This window comes from Heterocephalus glaber, unplaced genomic scaffold (genome assembly GCF_053883595.1).
Source record: "Heterocephalus glaber isolate CG9 unplaced genomic scaffold, H.glaber_assembly_v1.0 deba00001442, whole genome shotgun sequence".
Taxonomy (NCBI): Eukaryota; Metazoa; Chordata; class Mammalia; order Rodentia; family Bathyergidae; genus Heterocephalus; species Heterocephalus glaber.
The window spans coordinates 3,233,351-3,251,026 of record NW_028258296.1 but is presented as its reverse complement, the minus strand read 5'-3'; the positions used below and the strand labels follow the sequence as shown (position 1 = coordinate 3,251,026).

The 17,676-nt window shown below is 51.3% G+C and overlaps 1 protein-coding gene across 3 annotated transcripts in view; it reads right to left on the bottom strand.

Annotated features, from left to right (window-relative positions):
* Positions 1 to 17,676, bottom strand: part of Cachd1 (cache domain containing 1) — a 174,720-nt gene that overhangs the window by 57,203 nt on the left and 99,841 nt on the right. For all 3 annotated transcript variants that reach the window (XM_013071000.3, XM_021255596.2, XM_087212846.1), the window contains exon 4: positions 10,530 to 10,636. In XM_013071000.3, the coding sequence (XP_012926454.2) occupies positions 10,530 to 10,636 (107 nt within the window). The remainder of the gene's footprint in view (positions 1 to 10,529; positions 10,637 to 17,676) is intronic.

The window sequence follows — 17,676 nt, the reverse complement described above, 5'->3', positions numbered from 1 at the left end:
GACAGTTCCTGTAGTGGCCGCCACAAGGAAGGTGGACTTGGGAACGGCTGCACACAGGGACAATAACATCAGAACACTCACAGCTCCCGCAGGCAGTGGTGCCAAGCTAGTTTACAGCAGCCCAGAAAAGACTGAAATGCTTCCAAATATCAGAACCCAGAGGGGCTCTGAGGGAGGACGGCAGGACGCGCTGTTCCTGCCAGCCTCCTCCTGGGTTGAGTCTCCTCCTCCTCCTGGAATTCCTGGTGCCAAGCAGAGGCTGGGTAGGAGCCTAGGACTCAGGTCAAAAACGTAGGAATGGCTGGGTGACATTCTAGACATCTGACTTCAATGTTTACCATCTTTTAACAATATGTTTTATAAATTCAATCCAATTACTGTCATTTTATAAAGGGAGACACTGAAGCTGAGACAGAAGTGACCTAACTGAGACAATTACTGAAATTCTGTGGCAGTGATGGCGAACCTCTCTGAGCGTTCACTGATACAGACAGCCCGCGGTGGCACCCATGCTACAGCTTTGCCTCCGCTGCTCTAGGCGGAGGTCAGCTCCCATCACTGGCTCTAGGGCCACTGTACTTTCTTCCCTCCTTGCTGCCCTGCAGGAGTCCTGGCTGTGGATAAAGCACAGTGCCAGGTCCACCCCTGAGACTTTCCACCGATCCTCAGGAAGATCCCAGCGGGTGAGGCTCCTGGATACAGGAGCAATCTGACTTCCAAACCACCCAATCTTGACGAAGGACAAGCATAAGCTGAAGACGGGTCCTTCAGCAAAAGCTCTTTCCTCCCTGACCCTCCCTGTTGTAAGGACTTCAACAAGGTGACCACTGTGCCTACAGTTTCTATGCTAACTCTAAGCGGAGACTGACACTTTTGTAATGGCATTGGCTTATTTTTCTTCCACCACAGGACACAAACTGCTATCAGATGGGCAGCTGAAAAATCCTGCCTTCCCCTTCTAGGTGTTTGTTCCTCTCGTGTATTAGGTCTCTAGATCCTTGAGCGTAATACGCCCGACTCTGCAGTCCATTCCAACAGTTGGACCCCAGATCTCTGGCCTCAAAGATCTCCTTTCTAACATCACCATCCACATCTAGCTGGTGCTTAGCATCCGCCGCTCAAGTCAAAACAAACTGGCCCTGTTCCCAGGCTCCTTGCCTGCCCTCTTTAATGCTTCTACCACCCAGCATAGAGGAAAGATGGGTTGCAAAGCGCTTACTGTTGGGCTGGGGCTTTGGTTTTTCTCAATAATGTTGTCCACCAGAGGTGGGGACAAACAGAAATGCTTATGTTGCAAGCCTGTGGACTCCATCTTAAGAATGCCAGGCTTTCTGATTCCCAGGCCAACACCACTCAGTCAGACAGAGCAGCCTCCTGCAGCTAGATAGAAAGGTCCAAGCAGCATCCTAAGTACACCGAGGTGCAGACAAAACCACACAATCTCTCCACAGACCAGCATCGACACAACACCTCTTGTAACGAAGGAGCAAGCACCTTGCAGGCAGATAACAGAAATGAATGTTTTGAGGACTCCAAATACGATTTCTGGCACTACACCCTAGTAGCATGCCTCCCCGACTCCACTTCCCACTCACATCCCAAGCAGTGTTCTACACGTTTTCAGGGACCCCTGGGCCCTATTCATGGTACTCCGGAAGTAGTCAGCGTATTAAGTACTTCACCAGGCCCCAGGAAACTGATGAATTCTCATTGGAATTCTTTCTTACAACAACCCTATGAGGTGGGTCTTATTTATGATTCAGGAAACCAAGGCATGGAGAGGTTAATTTATTTTGAATACAGAACAGCAAGAGCCGTGGTGTGGAGGCTGACCAAGCAGAGTTTGTTCCCGTTTTATAGCTAAGAGTGCTCTGGTTCAGAAAGGAAGAATGAGTTAAGACCAGAGCCCGGAACGGGACCCTGAGGGTGTGGCCAGAGGCCCTGCCGCCCCACAGAACACTAGGCAGAGCCCACTGCCAAAGCCGGTTACTGGTGATCACCCGAGCTTGTTCCCAGGACCGCTCAGTGCGCTTCTGCTCTTTCCTGAGTGTATGTAGTCTAAGGTGAAGGAAAGCAAATCCTCTAGGCTCTGGCTCGGTTCTGAGATCCAGGCTCTTCAGGTCCACTAGGTTCATCAATGCAAAACAGCCCGTCCACTCTGACCGACGCGTCTGAGCCAGCCTGGCTGAGGACTCGCAGGATGGAGAAGGACTTTGCCCATCCCACCCACTGCTCTCCAGTACGCGCTCCCAGGACCCAAGGGCCAGGTGCTCCCCAGATACTCATGGAACAAAATTCACGGAATGAAAAGTAACGAAAATATAGTTCTCAAGGGGGCCATCACCACGATCAGCTCTGAAATCTCCAGATTCCTGAGCTTCACCAAACCAACCTCAGAATTTGCTAGGTCTGGGCTGGGGAGTAAGAGGACTGTGTGTTTGTTTTAAACCAAGCACAGGGACTGCGGATGATCAGCTCACACAGGGTCAGCTCACTCGGGAGCTGAGCGCTATTATCCCACACAGACACCTTCTGTCTTTAGCAAACAGGCATTTTCAAATTTTCTTAACTTAAAAAATGGTTTGTAGCAGGAAAATAGGAGGAGGTAGAGGAGGAGGAGACCCCCATGACCCTCAGCTGGGTAACTGGAGGAAGGGCGGTGGGTGACTGTGCCCCCATGCAGGGGCCTCCACTGCGGCCTCTGCTGGCCACGTCCTCCCACCCCCTCCTCGGGTGAACTTAAGAGCCCCCCATTCTCCTTTCCCAGCTAATTATGTTCCCTTCCCTTCTCCTCAAAGCACTGCTGCCCTGATTACACCCCTCAGTTGTTTGCCGCAAAGTAAACAAAACACAACAAAAACCAAGCCAAAGCCAGGCCCTCTGACACTGACGCACAGGCGCCATTAAGACGCAGCTCAGTGTCCTGTTTTGGATGCTTACTCTCTGTTAGGCAATGATCCGGGCTGCTCAGCTCATAGCCTCCAGGGTGCACTCTTCACAGTGTGGCCTCTGGACTGTGAGGCCCAGCTCAGCGTTGACCCTGTGCTGCCCACCCAGAGCCACAGAGCCAAGCCACGCACACCCTGCAGTCCCTGTCTTTCCTCTTCCTTCTCCTATGCAGACCCAGGCGGAGCTCCTGCACTGGCACACGACCACAGACGATCACCAGGACAGCGAGAGTGTAGACAGGGACTGTTCTGGCCCCGCACTTGGGACTCAGGACACCGAAGCGGCTCTGAACTGGCCTATGGGACGCAGGGCGGAAAGGACGGAAAGATGACGGGTCTGGCTTCAGACGTGAAGAATTTCCAGCCTCAGCAGGCACAAATGGAGACACAGCTCCTGTCTCTCTGGGAGGGAGGACATCGGGCCACATGGGGACACACGACGCTTTGAGGGTCAGTGCCACACCTGCTGTTCAAGTGGATTAATGTCTTCTCTTGACTGATGCTGACATCTGCCCCTGAAACCATGGTGAGGAGGAAAGGAAAATGCAAAATAGGTGCAGAGGCAAGAAGAGGCGACAGTCTTCTTGTGTGTGCCGTGCGCTTGGGCTCGGCCCAGCCAGCCTTGGAGGTGGAGAAGGCCACCGCTCAGAGCTGGTTGCCCGTGTCACCTCGGGCATGCAGACTTCTCACTCCCCGAGCAGGTCTGCGGCCAAGGCGAGCAAACCAGTGTTACAGAGCCAGAGCCACAACCTTCACTTCACCAGGTTCGTCAAGTCTTGGTTGTCCCACTATGAAGACAAAAATGCACACAGAGAACCCTCTTTCAGAAAGGAGGTGCTGAGTCCTGCTAAGGGCAGGCACAGCCTGGGTACGCAGTGTACAAAAGACAGAAGGAAAGGAGCGGGGTCAGTCGAAGTCCAGCACAGCAAGTCAGCGCTCTGCAGTGAGACTGTGCCAGAGAATGAAATAACGGAGTGGTGGCCAAGCGGGCACAGCCCTCAGTGGCCGCCCCTTCCCAGTCCCTGGGGCTGCCAGAGGCCAGTGGTAAGGCTGTTAGGAAGGTCACCCTGCTCTGCCCCATGCACTGCTCAGTTCTGCTTCCTTCTCTTTCCCAAAGGCTGCTGATCTCCACCAGAGTCCGCTTCCTGCAAAACCCAACCTGCTCCCAAAATGAAAGAACGAACGTCCGAGCGAGGTGCCACACTGTCACCCCAGCTCTCTGTGACGCTGAGGCAGGAGGATCACAAGTTCGAGACCAGCCTGGGGAAATTAGAGACGTAACAAACCTGTCTCTAAATAAGTAAAATGTAAACAGGGCTGGGATGTAGCTCAGTGTGAAGACCCTGAGTTCAGTCTCCAGAGATGCTTTCCACGTACACAGTGTTCATGGCGTCTTGGAAGGTCCCGGCGGTGACCGGGCCTCCACAGGGGTGGCGGAGGTCCACACTCCTGGCACTCACTGTGGGAGGAGCAGCAGCCCGGGGCTCGCACTGGAGCAGAGCACTGGCACCCGTCCCTTTCACGGGGAAGAGGACAGAGTGAGGGTGTCCCGGGCCGTGGTCACGCGCGGGCAGACGACACCCGGTGCAGGTCTGTCCAGGGCTGCCTGACACATCCTCGGTCTCTCCCCCTCTCATCTGGTCACTGATTCAGGTTGGGTCCACAGTGATGAAGAGTTACTGGGTGGGAAGGTGAGGAGGGATCCCGGGGCACAGGGATGGGAACCGTGACGGTGCTGGGGACCCAGACCTGGGAGAAGTTCAGAGGGAAGTCTGGGTTTTGTTTGATGTCTTAGGTCACATAGGATAATCATAGTGATGAACTGAAGTTGGTTATTCAGTCAACAAACTTTATCATGGATGTGTGATGGTGGTTGGTTAGCATAGTTCTGGCTGCGTGAGGGACTTATTGGAGAGGGAGGCCCATCCGCGTGTGAGCAGCACCAACAAGTAGCGTGTAGCCTGGGTAGAATAAAAAGGGAAAGGGCTCACTGCTTCCTGCCTGCAATGGGAAGAACTCTTTCTCTCCTGCCAGGCCGCACGCCTGCAGCCAGCGGACCATGGACCAAATCCTCTACGAACTGTGAGTCCAATGATCCTCTCCTCATTTGACTTGTGGGTAGCAAGTGTTTTGTTCCAGCAATGAGAACTATACATGCAATACATACAACAGCAGGACTGTGAAAACCAGGTCTGAGTTAAAAGTGGCAGCTTGAAGGGGAATTAAAAGGGCCCTCTGGGTCCTACGTGATTTGTGTGCACACATATGCATGTCCTCATATCGGTAGGTATGAACGGAGTCACAGAGATGTACATGCGAAGTGCACACTCTTTAGATGTGATGGAAACAGCATCACTAGATGTTTTATGGCACTAATGCAATCACGAAGCTGGACTACCTGGGCTTAAAAAGGTACCTGAAATTCCTAAGTTGCTTGATTTTCCTTCTTTCATTTTAGGTAGAACATGGCCTTTGTTAGGTAGAACTGCACCGTGGCGAGGAGAATTTTGCTAATACTAAACTTCCAAAGTTCAGTGCTCCTTGACTTACAGTAGGATTACATGCTGGTGAAGCCCACAGAAGGTGAAAACATTGTAGATCAAAATGCACTTAATGCAGCCACCTTCGCAGCGCCCCGACTCAGGGACACAGCCCCAGAGTTGGGGGGGGGTGGTCCTCTGTGACCCGGTGACAGAGCGGCAGCCTGCAGCCTCCCAAGGGGGACTGGCCCCGCACACGGCCACCCCCGTCCAGTGACTACTGGATGAGCTTCCTTCTGTAGCACGGTGAAGTAAACTAATCAGGGAACCACTGTGAGTTTAAAGATCCTCTGTGTTTTAAAGAAAAGAGAAAGCACGGCCGTTCAGCCCAGGGCAAAGCGCCAAAGCTGCTGAAATTAACCCGAGTCTTCGCCTCCCGTAGCCTCACCTGCGCAACCTGACTTCTAAATGCCCTCACACCTGTGAATCCTGTATCTCAGGGAAGACGGAAACGTTCCCAAGATCGAAGTTTGCAACTTCAAATGCTCTTTAAATCAAACACAATAAAGAGTCCGGGCACTTTTTCTCTCCTCGCAAAGACGAACTCCCACTTCTACTCTCTCCTCCGTGGCGTAACTCCAGAGAGCAAGAGGCAACTTTCCTTGGACTCTTCAAATAAACTCTTGTCAGGGATCAGGCCATGCAAGAAAATAGCTCAGCGGGAATTTGAAAGGGGGAAAAAAAAGAGGGTGAGAAACCAGGAATAAAAGCAGGAAAGAGCCAGAGCAAAACATCACTGACACGTAATGGAACACAGGTGCTGTCACCGTTAGCTATCCGAATGGAATCGGGGGCCAGGAGTCAATTTAGAAAGTGGAGATCTGGCAGGGGTAGTTTTAAGAAAAAGAACGCACATGTGTGCACGTGTGTGGATGGATGCAGGCCCTAGATTTGGATAAATAGGTCTAGCAATGGTGTATAATTTATGGGAATCTGTTTCCAGCTCCTCTGAGAGGCAACCTGAAACTGTTATCAATCAGGGGCCGCTGATGGATGAGGCAGTGGAGAGCACTGGAGGCTGACACCTCCCAGATGGAAGCGGCAGACACATGATAGCCCCAGGGCGTGGGCTGGGCTCTCAGAGGGGCTCCTGGGGCAGGAGAGGAAAGGGGGAGTCCTGTGGGCCCCTCCACCACCCACATTCCTCTGGGGTTACAAATAGCTCCTCTGGTATGTGGCCACTGCCTGTAGAACGTTGAGAAACTTCAAATGCAAGCAAGTCAGTTCCTAAACACCGGAGCAACACCAAAAGCTGCTTGCAAATCTGGCCCTGTGGATTCTCCCGAGAACATGCCTGTCAGTAGGGAGCAGGTGGCCCTGGAGACGAGCTCTTAGAAACACCCAAATTCAGGTTCTGGCTGTTATTCTGTCTACGTTTGCCACGTTCCTTGCATTTTCAAGTGCTCTTAACTAAGGCTCTTTTAACAACAAGCACTGAAATGAAGCAGCAAAACAGCATCTGGAGGGATTTTTTAAACCAAGCTGGTGACTTTGTGTGTGTGAGGGGACCCGATTGCTCTGAACCCCACGGCCCCGCAGGGATGCTTCCTTATTTGTGTAGCTGAGATTCCACTCACAGCACAGTGAATAGGTTTTCACTCTTCTTTCTGGGACTGCACTTTCAGCCGATGCTGCTGCTTTGTAAATTTTCTAAGGAAACAGGATCGCTTGGCAGGGAATGTCTCCGAGAGCCAGGCTCAGAGCCAGGGGCCACCCTGTCTCTGGTCGCGCTCATCTCTCTGCTTCAGGGACGGGGCCCTCTTGGATCTGCCCTCCCTTCCTGTGCCCCTTTGCTCGCTGCCCTCCAGGTGACAAAGTGCCTCCAGGGCCAGCCCCGGAGCACGGCTCTGTTCCACCCACACTGGCTGCAGGGTTTCCACAGTGTCACACCCAGGCACTCCCTGGACAGGAACCCCAGCTCCCATCCTTAGTCTGTGCTTCTCCCTGGTGCAGGCCACTGCTTGACCTGGGGTGTCTCCTAAGCACCTCAAACTTAACAGCTTCCACTTGCGCCTTGTACCCTCCAAGTCCTGATGCGTCCTGCATACCCCGACCATGGCCCTCATGTAGAATCAGGGTGGAAGTCCTCCTAATCCCAGTAAGGTTTGGCTTCGGGGATCTGGTCCCTAATGCCCTCTCCAGCCAGACCTGCTGTCCACCTCGCTCAACCCCCCAGAGCCACCGGGGGCTTCTGGCCCCTCTGAGCACGGTTCTCCCAACGCCAGGTCTTTGCCTCCTTCCTCCTCCTGACATCTGGCACCCCGCTTACTTGGATCTTACAGGTGAGCTCCATGTAAAACACTCAGTCTCCGCTGCCTCCCTACACCCCGAAACCCCAGCCACCAGCCCTCTGCATGTCCTGGCTCCAAATCACTTCTCCTGTGACCGTCTCACCTGCTGTGTGCGGCTGGAATAGCACCCTAGACCGTTTCTCAGCAATAGGAGTTTGTCCAGCTCACAGTTCAGAGGTTGGGGAGTCTATGACTGAGGGGGGGAGCTCGGGGGGGCCTTCTAGTTACATCAAAATATGGTGCAGGAGCTGGCTGTGGTGGCCACGCCCATAATGCCAGCACTTCGGGGGGGCTGAGGCAGGTGGATTGCGAGTTTGAACCCAGCCTGGGGAAATCAGTGAGACTTTCTCTCAAAATAAATGGCTGGAGATAGCTCAGCACAAAGGCACTGGGCTCAGTCCTCAGTACACTGGGGAAAAGTGGGGAGCATCGTCGAAGTTAGGGGCAGAGACCGCACTTGCAGCCTCAGCCCTGTGATAACTGGCCCCCACCAGGCTCACTTTCGGGGGGCCACATCCAGGACCCAGCAGTACCCATCATCAGCTGGCTCTGGGCATTTACTTGTCCATTTGTCTACAATCTGTAAGTCCATCCCTCAAATCATATGATCTTTGTTTTGTTTACGTCTTCTGACCTGGCACTCACCACACAAAAGGTGCTTAATGACTACTGATCAAAATTAATTGTCAGTATTTGAGTCAGAGGGTAGGTTGGAACTGGAAAAACTGCTTCTGTATTCACTAATAAAAAGGTATAATAACACTATTACTGCTGGGCATGGTGGTGCACATCTGTGATCCCAGCACTCTGGGAGGCTGAAGCAGGAGGATCACAAGTTTGAGCCCAGCCTGGGCAATTTAGTGACTTAGCAAGACACTGTCTCGAAGTAAAATAGGGCTGGGGATGCAGTAGCTCAGGGTGGAAGGCCCCAGGATCTGTACCTAGCATCGCAACAAACAAACAACAAACTGATTACAATGGTGGAGCTGGATCCCTGCAACTGTTCCTTATCAGAAACAATGGACCGCATAAAATGAGGACCCCCAGGGCCAGGGAGGTGGGTGGTCCCTGAAGGGGCTGGGCTCTGGGACCCAAGCCAGCCACCCCGTCTGTCCCTGGGCTTCCTCACTGCCCCAGTCACATGGCCGGGTAACGGAGTTCTTAAGAAAGGGGCTACTACAATAAGGGCAGAAGTGCGTGGGGAAACAGCAGCCCTCTGTACCTGTGGCTTAAACCAACCTCAGACTCAACAGACTTGCACCAAATGGGAGTCTGACTGAACAGGCACATGCTTTTTCTCATCATTATGCCTTGAACAATGTATAATCAACTATCTATCAGTACATAATCATTTACATGTCACTTAATGTACTGTAAACCACCTCTAGATTACTTGAGGCATTACCAGTAATCTAGAGGTGGTTTTCAGTACACAAGAGGATGTGTGGGTACTATGCAAATATCACCCCCATTTATGTAAGGCACTTGAGCATCCACAGATTTTGGTGTCCAGAGGAGCCTGGATCCAACCCCACAGATACCGAGGGACCTTGTATGTGTAATTCCCTTTTATTTTTCCCCCGGTTATAAAAGCAATTCATGCTTAGTTTACAATGAAGAATGTAAATGAAAAGTGAAAATACCCCTTTATTCCATCACTAAAAGAACCATTCACACTGGTGCGTGGGCCTTCACACTCTCTCTTCTTTACTAATTCGAGCAGAGAACCACAAGGTAGTGTGAACTGTGGAAAGTGTCCCGACACATGATGGTGTGCTGCTGGGTGTGCTCCAGGGACACACTTACACCTGATTGCATTAGGGCTGTAATTTGCCCTCAGAGCTTCAGGCCTCACACCTGGCTTGTGGCTGAGTTTTTCTGAGGGAAGGCAGTGAGTCTGAGAAACCGGAGCATCGAGGGCTGCCTCCGTGCTGTGCCAGCTGTGGAATTTTCCACAGTTCATTTTATCTGCTCCTCTGTGCTTTCATCTACGGCTCTTCTGTTTTTTTTAAAATGAGAAATATTCTGATTTAGCTTCTTTCCTAGAAGTGGATTTTACCTGTTCCAGAAAGGCTTCAGATTCTCCAGCCAATTAAAAAATGACTGAATCCATTACGTACTGGACCAGAGAATGTGCCAGGCAGATTTCAGTTGGATCATTAATCTGGAAGCCAGTTTACTATCCCTAGGAAACAGAAAATTTGCAGCTCTTTCCAGACCCAACCGATTACCCGTTTGTGTATACAGCTCTGAAAGATACAATTTCTCCCCGAGATGGAGCCTGGCTAGGGCCCTAGAAGTAAATATTCTGTCCTCTGGCTTTTCTCTCAGGTTTTACTGTTGACAAGAGACTGGGCTTTGGGGAATACAGTTCTACATAAGGACTGAGATCCGGCAGCTTCCCAGAAATACAGGAAGGCTTAGGACCTGTCTGAAACCCGAGATTCCTCCTTTGTAAAATCTGAAATCCAGGCTGGGGCAAGGTGTAAAATTTCTGCAACTTTAAAATGACCTTGCTGGGTGTGGTGGCACACACCTGTGATCCCAGCACTTGAGAGCCATTCCCAACAAGTGTACACAAGATAAAATGGGGGAGAAACAAGGAATGGAATTCCAGGGCCGGAAGTAGCGGAGTAGTCACCACCTGTGTTTATACTGGATGCACAGAGAAGAAATTTAAGGCAATACATGGATTCAACTTGAGCATGGTGAAACACAGTTCCCCTTCATAAAACTAACAAGTTACTGACCTGAATTTAAGTCTCGTCCAGGATTGAAGGCCCGGCTATTAACAGCTGTAGACAGTCGATCACAACTAATTGTTCTAGATACATTGGTATTAAAGTTCCCATCGAATCTGAAACAGAAGAGGATTAGCAATGATTATTTGGTGGTTATCTAACTAGAAAACCAACTAACAAAAACAATGGTTCATACTAAGTATGAAACAGCTTGGCCCATGAACAGCTGAAATGGGACTTAGCACTGAGAATGTAATATGGAAAAAGATGTCAGTATGGAAAGCAAACCTGCATCTAGAATATTTAAAGTCAAATTTAATGTGGAAAACCTAAAAACAACTCACTGCAGAGGAGATGGCACTTTGTAATCCCAGCTACTTGAGAGGCTGAGACAAAAGGAACACAAGTTCAAGGTCACCCTGGGGAATTTGTGAGATCCTGTCTAAAAATAAAAAATGAAAAAGGGTGGGGATGCAGCCCAGTGGTAGAGCACCAGAGTTCAACACCAGCCAGCACTGCAAAAACAAAACAAAACAAAACAAAACAAAACAAAACAGTAGGGCGTAGTGGCCCCGACCTGTAATCCCAGCACTTGGGAGGCTGAGGCAGGAGGGCTGCTACAAATTCAAGGCCAGCCTGGGGTATGCAGTGAATTCAAGGCCAGCGAAGAGACTCTCTCTCAGAAAATGAAAAGAAAAAAACCCAAAATGAAACAAAATATTGACCTTTAAGCCAATTATTCCTCAATGCACTTGTTGGTACTACTGATAAAATCACAGACACAATAGATAACAAAATTCAGACTGGAATTTAAAAAAATTCAGACTGAAGCCCTGATGTTGGATGGGAAGCAGAATTCTTCCACCAATCTTATGTGAAAACCACAGCGCACAGCAATGAAAATGCAAGGACAACCCTGCAGTAGGAAAGGCCTGGTTTTAAACCTGCGCTGTCACCACTAAGTGTGACGGTGGAAAAATCAGGCCTCAATTTTCTTATCTGAAAAAAGAGACACTACCATTTATTTCCCCAAATTGTCAAAAATATTACAAATAATAACAGGAAGGAGGTGACACAGAGCTTGTTCCTGCTGGATTGTAATGCAAACAGGCCAGGGTCTTCGCTAGATGGCTGCAGCCAGCTTTACGCTAGTGCTCTGGATCAGTGCACATCGGTATCGGCGGAATTGATGGCTTATTTGCTAGACAAAATCATCAGAAAGGCAGAACGGGTACGTGCCGACAAAGTCTGCAGTCATCAAGAGCTTTTGAAAGGCAGCTCAGCCGCTGTGGACCGTACCAGGATTTCAGAGGCCAACAGGACTCCTACAGTTTCTGAGATAAATTAACTCAGTGAGATGTTATATTTTTAAGTGTTTCTGATAAAAAGCACAGCTCAGGTGTCCTTGATGAACTTCCATTAACACACGGCCCAGGAGACGCATTCCTTGGATCGAGGTCCACTCAATCTTTCGTATGAACTTTGACGCCTCCCGGTTCTCTGCTGGCCGCATCTCAGAGGAGGGAAGAATCCGACACGGAACTGACAGCGCAGCAGGGGGTTCGGTGTTCGCAGGGTGGGTCAACCTGGCCAGTGGGAGCTCAACAGTCTTGCCTCGGGCCCTGTGACCTCGGAGGGGGCAACTGGATCTTGGGAGCCCTTTAGCCTCTCTGCCGGGGGCTCAACAGAGGCAGCCGAGTCTCGCCAGCCACTTCACCAACATCACTGGTCTTCCTTGGACTCGCCCCAAGGTGTCCAGATGAGAAGACCACTGCGGACACCCAGAGCCGGGCAGGGGAGCGGGGCAGAGGCCGCATGACAGTTACACCGTTGCGCCTCCTTGCCCAAGTCTGTTCCCCCAGGAGCCTGCATTAAATAACGCCCGTGACACCTACTTTAGGCTTCGTGGGTATACGGTCTGTTCCCACTACTGACCTTGGCGGAAGGGGCCACAGAGAGAACGTAAGAGACAGAGTGTGACATCTTCCACTAAGACTCAATTTTCCAAAGCACGTGGTGTGGCGGACTTGCTCTGGTCTAGGCTGAGGACCATCTCCCATCAGAGATGAAGAATGTGGAAGATGTTTGCAGCCCCATGTGGCTACTGAGCCTGTGAACCGTGGCTGGCCTGACTTCGATGCTGAACTTCCTGCTTATTTAAAGCTCCATGTGAGGCACCACTGAACAGCAGGTTCAGGGCTGGCAGGGGAGGTCTGGAGGCTTTGTCTCTGGTCACGGGTGGCTTCCTCGGGAAGAACTATCCTGCCCCAAGACGACGTCTCAGGTCATGTCCAGTGCCTCGTATCTGCTGGGGCAGGCGCCACAATTTCACATTTATGGCCCTGGTTGTGCTTGTTATGGGAACCTTTATGTTTTATGGATGCATCACGGGTTGTATGGATCAGGCGCTGCACCTTGCTTGTGCTACTGCTCCCACTGTGTACCTGATGTGTTGCGTTGCTCTTGTCCAACACAGGTGCCACGCTGACCAATCCTCACAAACACCCAAACTGCCCGGGCCTGTCCTGGATGCAGGGGAGATGACTCACCTCAATGGTCGGTTATCTGACGCTGGAATTCCAGCTACACCACAATCACCCGGGCTGTGGGCCGAAACATGGATTCGGGGGATCTACCCTGAGAGTCAGATTTAAAATGGGAGTTTGGGGTAAGGACCAGGAATCCTGCTTTGCCAGGCTCAGAGGAATGAGAAGCAGTCCTGTCCCACATGCAAGTTCTCTGGGCGGTAAAACAGCAGGACAGCTTCAAGCTGGCTCAGGTCTTGGGGCCTCAGAGGCCTTCTGACTTGATCCAAATCCCGAGAACAAGGCACCTCGGGGTCTCTGTAGCCCATAGCTGGCTGTGCTGTGCGTTCTCAGGGGCCCCTCGTGTGCCCACTTCCCAGCAGAGAAAAGTGACAGCAAGGATCACACAGCAAGTCAGGGCCCTGAGAGAGGCGAGCCCAGCACTGCTTTCCAGGGATGAGCCACACAGCCCTCTGCTGCCTGCGGGTGATGCATAGGGAGAAGTCGAAGAAAGAGCAGCTCTGGAGGGTGCTGAGCATGCTGGGGGAAGCGTCCACACCAGGACCTTGGCCAGCAGCCACCCTCACGTGGGCTGGAGTCCAGCCGAAGGGTGCCAGGGCCCCCGGCTTCTGCGAAATGCACATTGGCTCCGGGAACCAGGGAATGATTATTAGATGGTCGAATTCCTTTATGGAGAAGATACATTTTTATGACAAAAAAGTGTAAGTGACTCGTGAATCGGAGCAGGTGCTTGGTTTTGCAGTGCAGCACCAGCGCTCAGTCATCTCCCTGGCCTCTCCCCACTCGGCTTCCTTCTCCAAGTGCCGTCTGCCTGAGAGGCTTCCGGTGTCTCCAAGGTCCAGCTCAAGGCCTTGTCCTTCTCAGCCCCAGGCCCTGGAAGCTGAGGAGGAGTCCTTCCATGTCTCGGCAGCCTGGGTCCTTCTGTTTCAGAGTCTCGTCCTGTTACGTCCTTCTGTAATCAGGCCCATCTTAGCCTCATAGTCACAGCCACTGACTATTCATCTGTTTTGGATTCTGCTCATATCAAGAAATGCTAATCAATTATCTCAGCCTATCGGAGCTGCTTGCTGAATGCTAGGAAGTCTCTGAGCGCAGCACCAGGGCTCTGTGTCTAGGGATGGCCACGTTCTGCTCGAAGATGACAATGTCTTACGGCGTCCTCAGTGGAAGGGAGAGGTGGCTCCTGGGCCTCTGCCCTCTGGATCTAATCGCCCAGACACCCCATTTCCTAATAAACATCACCATGCTGGTGACGGGGCTTCAACACACATCCAAGGGGAACATTCAAGTCGCAGCACCAGTGAAAACCTTAAGGTTTATTATAAACAGGGAACAAATGTATCACCTGAGCAACCTTAATCACTTTGCCTTCCTCTCCGACCAGATAAAAGGTGTGTTAAGTAGGGTGAGTTCCCAACATGGCCATGGAACTCCATTAACTAGTCCCCGTCCCAACATCTGAACCCCCAATTCCCTCTAGAACCTTCCACGCCCTCGAGATGTCTCAGCTTCCCCCAGGCGGACTCTGATTCCCTAAGAACTTGTTTCTGCCCCAGGCGTGGCACCTCCTGGGGCTGTTGGCTGCTGGCTGACAGCAATGACTTCAGCTCGGGGCCTGTCCTGCACCCCAGCACGGGGCCTGCACCCCATACCAGCCACAATTTGGCCAGGCAACAAAGCAGGTGACACACGGGAGGCCAGGTGGCTGCCAGGCTGAGAGAAGCAAAGGTGCACACCACTGTCTCTCTGCTCTTCCCCAAGCCACCAGGTACCAGGCTATAGACCGACACAGGAGAGCAGCGAGTCAAGGTCAGTCACCCCTGCCCCTTCCCCAGGCAGGACGCACTGTGTGCACATGTGCCTTTCAGAAGAGCCGTTTATAAAAAGCGGCATGACACGGGACTTGGGGCCGCAGGCAGTATGAAAGTACTCTTGAGACACTTTGCAGAAATGGTCAATTACAGCTGGGGTCACTGGAACGATTTTGCACTGAGAAAGGAATTCACTGCTGGTCACATTTCTGTAATTCTAGGTTTGTGAAAAGCTAAGGAGCTGCTGCACTCACACATCTGCTTATAAAATGAGCAGGCAATTCACCTGAAGAGGTTCGGTTTACTTTATACTCACGCTTTTAAAAAGTTAGTCAGGATAACAAAAAAAAAATCTTATCTAAATCTCCTTTAGACCTTGACCCTACAAAATGGAGATATTGGATTGGATATTTTCATAAGATAAAACCAGTGCCTGAAGAGAAATAACTGTCTCTCCTACCCCTTAAGAGGGAAAAAAACTTCCTTCTGGATTTACTTTCATGAACAACTGATCGAAGCAGCCTCCCGAGGGAGAAAACAGAGCCTCGACGCCCACTTTGATCTCTGCCCCATGGAGAAACCCGCTCCCCTCCTGCCTTCCAAGATGTGTGCGTGATTGACGCCCGCTCTGATGTGCACTGGGCTTTGAACTTCAGACATTTAATTCCCATCAGGCTGCAGTCATTTTTATTCTCCTTCAACAGGATTTACAAGCAGGAGATCAGCAAATGTAGGAGATATAATAAATTTGCAAAAGCTTTGAATCTTACATCAAAACAGTGTTCGAGTGAGTTCCAATTGGATTTCACTCAGCCTCGATTCATAAATCAACTGTTCAGCAGAGTCCCAGTTTAGAAAGAAAAAAGACAGAAAGGAGAGACACACACAGACCATTTGGGGTTTACTTCCTGAATCTCTGGCTTGGTCTTTGTTTAAATTTCCTAGGGAAGGCGACTTGCCAGCAACTTGCTCAGAATCCTGGGTTTCCCCAAACACTTCCAGGGAAGCCTGCCCAACGCATGGAGGCACACACAGCTCCACCCCGCTCGGCTTCCAAGGGTGTCGGCGGTGAAATGCGGTATTGTTCATGGATGTGTTTTTAAGGCCAAGATTTAAAAAGCAAATCCCTGTGGATTTTGCGGAAGAGCAAGGCTTAAAGCGATCGGCGGGTGCAGACACAAAGCCCACGCAGCGGCAGCTAATGGGGCAGGGAGTATTTTGGGGCTTGTTTGCTTGTTTTTAATCACTGCTAAAATGCAGACAAGCATGAAAGGTTAGAAAAATAGATCCTTTCCTTTGAAAGCAACACCTGGAATTAGTGTGGCTAAAGGCGGAGAGGCTCCCAGCGGAGCCCGAGCCTGGCTGGCCGGGGGCTGCTCCCTGCCTGCTCCTGAGAGCAGCACCGGGCCTGGCCCAGCCCCAGCCCCAGCCTCAGCCCCAGCCTCCTCTCCTCCCTCCATTCCACCAGGACCACTGCTTGGGAAGCTCTGCTCTCCAAATATTTGAGCAGCACCAGTTGAAAAGAATCAAACAAGAACCCCTTATCTCCCACTTACCCACCCTTGAGAATAAAGTTAAACAAAGGAAGAGCTAAGATAAAAATCAAACATCTGCCCTGGCACACAGTTATGCTCTGATGAATGGTGGGCCAAGGGGCAGAAGCGGGGCTGCTTTCATAAAGTCGGGGTGCCCCGCTCCCCTCCCACAGGGAGTTTACCTACTCCAACCCCTAATGAATGGCCACGCTGAAAAGCTGTCAAATAACGGCAGTCCTGGCAGTGGCTTGCTTTGCTTGCAGTTCTGCAGAGATCAGTGTGATAAGTCACATTCTTTCTGTTCTTATCAGTAACAAGGATTAAACCTTCAGGGTTGAGCGATGGCCTGGCTGGAAACCAAGGCTTTCAGAGGCCTTTGGAAGGTGAAGCTTTCGGGGTGAAGGGCGTACCCTGTACCGAGGTCTAGTGGTTCCCATGAGAGCCAGGGAAACTGCACAGCAGCCAGGCAGGGGGATCAGACATGGGTTACAGCCACAGCGGACCGGTCCTCTTCCTCCCAGGGGCTGGGACAGGAGGGGGTACCAAGGGAGCGAACGGTGCTGTGCCGTGGCACTTCTGTGACAGCACAGTGCACAGCCGTGGGTCGAGATGCCTTTCTTTCTTGCATGGAGGAGATGAAGGGAGATCCTTCGCTCTGTTTATCCACAGGGCCCCAGCGCTTTCTGATGGAGGAAGGAAGGAAGGACAGACAGACCTTCCGGACCTACGCTGGCAGAGTGCACAGTGGTCAGACTGCTGGGGAGAGAGCAGGCAGCACGGGCAGTGAGACTGGGTCACAGAGTGAGACCAGGTCACGGCAGCGTTTAGAACCTTGTTGGAGTCGCACCAGGTGGGAGGGAGGGGCCTGTGCTGCGGAACACACGCTATGCAAGCTTGTGGCCCATGGGTGTGCAAATGGAGTCCCTTCCCGGTGTGAACACAGTGTGAACATGACCCAGAGCCTGGAGCACAGGAGGAGGAGCCAGGTCTCAGAGGTCGCAGACAGAACGCCTCTGTCTCCACCTTCTTAGCAAACAGAAAAGGCTTAAGGAAAGGTTTTCGGTGTCCAGTGAAGGGAAGGTCTATTGGTTAAAGCTGGTAGAGTCCACTGGTTGGTTTGAGAAACTGGGTTTTAAAAAAAGAAAGAAAAAAAAGAAAAATATCACAAAAACACCTCTGCCTAAAATCCATAAAAGGCAGCTGGTGGAATTCAGTATTGGAAGCAGCGAGGCAGGTCTCCTGCAGTCAGGATGTTTAGCAATAG